This window comes from Polyodon spathula, chromosome 8, assembly GCF_017654505.1.
Source record: "Polyodon spathula isolate WHYD16114869_AA chromosome 8, ASM1765450v1, whole genome shotgun sequence".
Classification (NCBI taxonomy): domain Eukaryota; kingdom Metazoa; phylum Chordata; class Actinopteri; order Acipenseriformes; family Polyodontidae; genus Polyodon; species Polyodon spathula.
The window spans coordinates 44,957,528-44,963,127 of NC_054541.1; the positions used below are offsets into that span (position 1 = coordinate 44,957,528).

The following is a 5,600-nucleotide window of genomic DNA, read 5'->3' on the forward strand; positions in this document are numbered from 1 at the left end:
TATTGCTACTCCCGAGCCTCTGACGCTGAAGCAGCTATTTGACTAAAAAAAAATCTTTGCGTATGCAGAATTTGTGTAAAGGGAGTGTGGGTGGGCTACTGAAACTGAATGCAGTGTAGTCAAAGAAAACAAAACACGGCTCTTTTCTGCAGGCGGTTTGCGTTTTGTACTCGTACTGTTAAATGTTTTCTTTTCTGGCATTTTGTATTCTGCAGCATCCAGCTACTGTACTGCTTTCGCTCTGGCCACCCTAGGTTGACAGCATAAAAAAGAAGCAGTGGAAATTGCTGAGCTGGCAAACGTCTCTTCTCTTGGATCCCTTTTTTTTTTTTTTTTTTTTTTTTTTTTTTTTTTTTTTAATCTCAAACTGTGTGACAACAGCAGCAGCAGTAAAGTGATGGTCGAGTCAGGGAGAAACGCTGAGGCACCGCACTAGCAAAGCAAACTAGCCCCGGGCTGACCAAAAAAAATAAAAAAATCAAAACAAAACAAAAGCTGGAATACATAAAACCTTATTTAGCTCAGCTAAACAAAATTCTGCAGTGTTACCAATTCAACAGAAGAGATGACAGTGGTAGCAGGTGATAACATGGATGAGACGTCAGCCTTGCCCGGGCACCCTCAAGACAGCTATCACCATCCTGATCTCGATGACCACGAGTGCTGCGAGAGAGTGGTCATCAACATAGCCGGGCTGCGTTTTGAAACTCAGCTTAAGACGCTAGCCCAGTTCCCCAACACGTTACTGGGCAACCCCAAGAAAAGGATGCAGTACTTTGATCCCCTGAGAAATGAGTATTTCTTTGACAGAAACCGTCCCAGTTTCGATGCCATCCTCTACTATTACCAATCGGGAGGACGATTGAGAAGGCCTGTGAATCTACCTTTGGATATGTTTACAGAAGAGATCAAGTTTTACGAGCTCGGTGAGGAGGCTATGGAAAAATTTCGCGAGGATGAGGGTTTTGTCAAAGAGGAAGAGCGCCCTTTGCCGGAGAAAGAATTCCAACGCCAAATCTGGCTTTTGTTTGAACACCCTGAAAGCTCAGGTCCAGCCAGGGGAATCGCTATAGTATCTGTTATGGTAATTCTGATTTCAATCGTCATATTCTGTTTGGAAACCCTACCTGACCTAAAAGAAGACCCTGCGGGCAGGATGCACACTGTGGGGAATATGACATACTATTACAAACCAAATATCTTTACCGACCCTTTCTTCATCGTGGAGACGCTCTGCATAATCTGGTTCTCTTTTGAGTTGATTGTCAGGTTTTTCGCTTGCCCCAGCAAAGCAGAATTCTTTAAGGACATTATGAACTTTATTGACATTGTGGCCATTATCCCCTATTTCATTACGCTGGGCACTGAGCTGGCAGAAGAAGAGGATGGTAAAGAACAGAAGGGAGAACAGGCGACATCACTGGCCATTCTCAGGGTCATTCGTCTGGTCAGGGTTTTCCGAATCTTTAAGCTGTCCAGACACTCCAAGGGGCTGCAGATTTTGGGACAGACCCTCAAAGCCAGTATGCGAGAACTGGGGCTGTTGATTTTCTTCCTTTTCATTGGTGTTATCCTGTTCTCCAGCGCAGTGTACTTTGCTGAAGCCGAAGAGAAAGAGTCTTATTTTTCCAGCATCCCAGAAGCGTTCTGGTGGGCTGTGGTTTCCATGACCACTGTTGGCTATGGGGACATGTACCCAGTAACTATTGGGGGTAAAATCGTGGGATCATTGTGTGCCATTGCTGGAGTGTTGACGATTGCTTTACCCGTACCTGTGATCGTATCCAACTTTAATTACTTCTATCACAGAGAGACTGAAGGGGTAGAGCAGGCTCAGTTACTGCGTGTTAGTACCCCCAACTTAGCTTCTGACAGTAATTCAAGTCGTCGCAGTTCATCCGCCATCAGCAAGTCTGAGTATATGGAAATTGAGGAGGACATGAACAACAGTATAGACAATTTAAGAGATGCAAACCTCAGAACTGGCAACTGCACTGTAGCCAACCAAAACTGTGTTAATAAAAACAAGCTGCTGACTGATGTTTAACAAAACAAACAAACAACAAAAAAAAAACACTCGCAGCTGGAGAGTCAAGTGACATTGTTGCTCTTTGTAGATATTGTACTCATCTTTGAATGCTTCATTTACCTCGTCAATGCATTGTTGCAATGCGATTGTTATGGTCAACGATTAAAAAAAAAAAACAAACAAAAAAACCCACAAAAAAACAAAAAACTAAAACAAACAAAAAACAAGCTTTCAGGATACGTGAAAGAGTAATATTTACATTTATTTTTAAATGGGATTCTTCAAGTAAACAAAGGAAACATCTTTTAACTAGGGTTATTATAAGATGTTGTACAACTCTTAACAGGGACTTCCATTTATTTGTGCAACAAACGTGATTATATTTTTTTTTTAAAGAAAGAAAAAAAAAAAAGTTATGCATGGATTACAGTACATTTCAGCAAAGTTGCACAGTGCATCCAAGAATGTGCATCAGATTTTTCAGTTCTGCTGGAACATGCAAGCATCTGCAGTTATCGATCTACTAAGTATTCCCCAGTGATAGGTGATGTAATTACTTGAGATCTACAGACAAGCAAAGCACCTTATTTAAAGGAAGAAAAAAAAAATCCTGACCTGTCTCTTGTTGCAGATTTATGATGTAAGAACTACCCATCTTCAACTCAAAACATCTGCAATGCTGCTATTTTTTTGCGGATGCTGTAACTCAAATCTTACACAATGGGTAGGCCTACTATACGGTACCCGTTTAGATGCAAGGCAGCACAATGGAACTGGTTAAATATAAGCATGTTCTGAAAGTCTTCATTTTAATATTGGCATGCGTGAAACATTACCTCATAGAATGGGAAATAGGTTTTCATTTGTTCCCGACTTTACTCAGTTTATTTTATTTATTTATTTTTATTTCTCATTTGCTTTCACCAAAAGTGCACTAGTTATTTATTATTTAAGTTATTAATAATTTAATGTATTTAAGTACTGAATGTTAAATCTTTCAAGAACTTTTGGAGATCATAGCATGCTAAAATATTGACTAAGGTACTGTGTATCTCAGTATATGTAATGCATGACGTCAGTATTAAACCGTTTGTTGTAACAGAAGGACTTTTGACAGATCTGATGGGTTTACTGTCTAGTTTCAGGGAAAATGAGTAGGTTTATCCTGAATTTGCCTGAACTGTGACTGAACATAACCAATTTCCTTCAAGGGATTACAGATTTTAAAAATGAATATTATCAAGATATAACTATAGTTAGCACTATCTGGTGAAAGGAAAAAAAAAAAAAAAAAAAAAACATTTTCAGTGGTGCTGTGCATGAGCAGTCTCAGAATGTGCAAAGTTAAAACTATTAATTAAGTGATGCATCCACATTGCAACTGGTTTTACCTTTTTTATTACTGAAGATAAGAAGATTTGAGTTTCCTGAATAATTATTTCTGAAAATCAGAAAAATGATTTTAGTTAGTTGCTAGTGCCTTTGACCCACTCCTCCACTGGATCGTTGAAAGTGCCTCCATGTACAAAAGTTAAACAGGTGCAGTTTTGTTTGCCTGTGATGCACTACAGTATGTGTCACCATTCTGTTGTTGTACATTCACTTAACGGTTCTGAAAACACACACCCAAGCTCGTCTTGGAATCTTCAAGTAGGCCTAGAAAAACAAAGCAGCCATGAAGTTGAATTATAAAAACACCTGGACAGTAAATGGTTTGATATTGGAAATATGGAAAAACCAATAAGAACTTCAAATATTTAGCTCGCTGCAGTCTGCCAGCTCACATCCCCACTATACCATGTAAATACCGCTCACTAAAACGTGAAAAACGTGTTCCTTTTTTCATGACCCACCATTTTAATTTGCATTCTACCATAACAAGCCTTTGGATGTCTACCTCAGCATGGTAAAAGAAAAATAAAAAGGGTGGTCAAGTGGTACAACTGATCCCAGGTGGTGCACAGCAAAGATATCCACGTGGTTTTCCTGTTTCTATTATTTTATTTTTTTTAAATTGATCCCTTGGTTTACCCAAAACTTTAAACTTAAGGAAGGAACTTAAACCAACAAGCATTCATATTCACACAGCTATGCACAAACAAGAGCTGAGAGTTTTAGAGAATGACTTGATTCAAAGTTGTGACTGTATGGACTTTTGACCCTGCTGAATGAAGATTATTTGACACGGAGCATGGAACATTTGAACTGCCTATAAATACTGCATAGCAGGCAACAGGGCATTAACTTCATCATTTGGAAATGATTTAACGATCCATAACTTGGTTGTCCCCGACCTTTCCACGTCAGAAAACAAATTTTGAAGTAGAAAAAAAACAAAACTTTCCCTTTAGTGACTTGAATGCTGCACTCCATACAATCTGCAATAACCGATCTGATGCTGTGGGACTTATTTGACAAATATAGATATAGCCTCTGGCAATTATGTTCACTTTGGCAACTAGATTCATTAAGTTATTGGGTAATTGCACATTAAGTTAGCCAATGGACTGGTTATTCTGCATTTGAATAAGAAGAGAGCTGCATGCAGTGTTTTGGCTTGGAGTTTGCTGAAACCGGAGTGGGGATAGTTAAGACAGAATGTTGTAACATATTTATATACAATCTTTACAGTGGGTTATGAGACACTGGGAACAATGAATAATTATATTAATACTAATAATCCAGTGTAGTATAGGCATGTGGTTCTGGTCAATCCGTTTTGCAAAAGATGTGACCGATTGCACTACCTGAGCTAAAATGTCTTGGTATACCTGAAGAAGCACTTGAATGTTGTGTGCACAGCTTTTAGAAATAATGTAATTTAGTGTCCTGTACTGCTTTTTAAAACCCCTGCAATCACTTCATCTCAGCATCCGTAATAAAAGCTTTCCCTGCTGCAACCAGCACTAAAATGTCTTTTTTTTTTTAACAAACTGTAAACACTTACTTATATATGAATATGGCCTATGTGACGCCTTCAGCAAATGTATTATTAAAAGAATGTATATTTTTTAGTGCCAGTGAAAGCTTTATGTTGCATTACGTGTTTACCTAATATATATAAATGAAATAATTAAACAAATAAGTTTACACAACTTTACTTGGGGAGCATCGCTTTAAATACGTGTTTATTTAGTTATGGTATTTCAGTGTTTGTCAAGAGTTCTTATTATTTATTTCTGTATTTCTGTTGGGCTCAGTGGCCTACACAGGTGCATCTCTAATACCAGGTGTACAGTATAATTAACACAGTGGTGTTATTACTAGGGTTACAGTAAAAACTGCCCTCAGTACATTTTAACACACTAGTCACTCCATAAGTAGAAACAACTCATGTTTAGGCTTATACTGTGCTACTGAACTTTTATTTATTTATTTAGTTTTTTTTTAAAAATATTTTTCTAATAATGTCATTATTTCAAATTGCACACAGTTCAATGGCTACCTTATAATGGTCACTGACAGGCTACTGTGTAGAGCAGGGGTCTCCAACCCTGGTTCTGGAGAGCTACTGCGGCTGCTGGTTTTCGTTTCACCCAATCTCTCAGTTACTTCATTGAACCAATTACTG

At 38.3% G+C, this 5,600-nt stretch overlaps 1 protein-coding gene across 1 annotated transcript; it reads left to right on the top strand.

Moving 5' to 3' along the window:
- Nucleotides 1-345: 345 nt before the first annotated feature.
- On the top strand, nucleotides 346-3,023 carry LOC121320022 (potassium voltage-gated channel subfamily A member 1-like). Its single transcript, XM_041258133.1, has one exon. The coding sequence runs from the start codon at nucleotides 566-568 to the stop codon at nucleotides 2,045-2,047; it is 1,482 nt and encodes a 493-aa protein (XP_041114067.1). The 5' UTR covers nucleotides 346-565; the 3' UTR covers nucleotides 2,048-3,023.
- The last annotated feature ends 2,577 nt before the right edge of the window (nucleotides 3,024-5,600 follow it).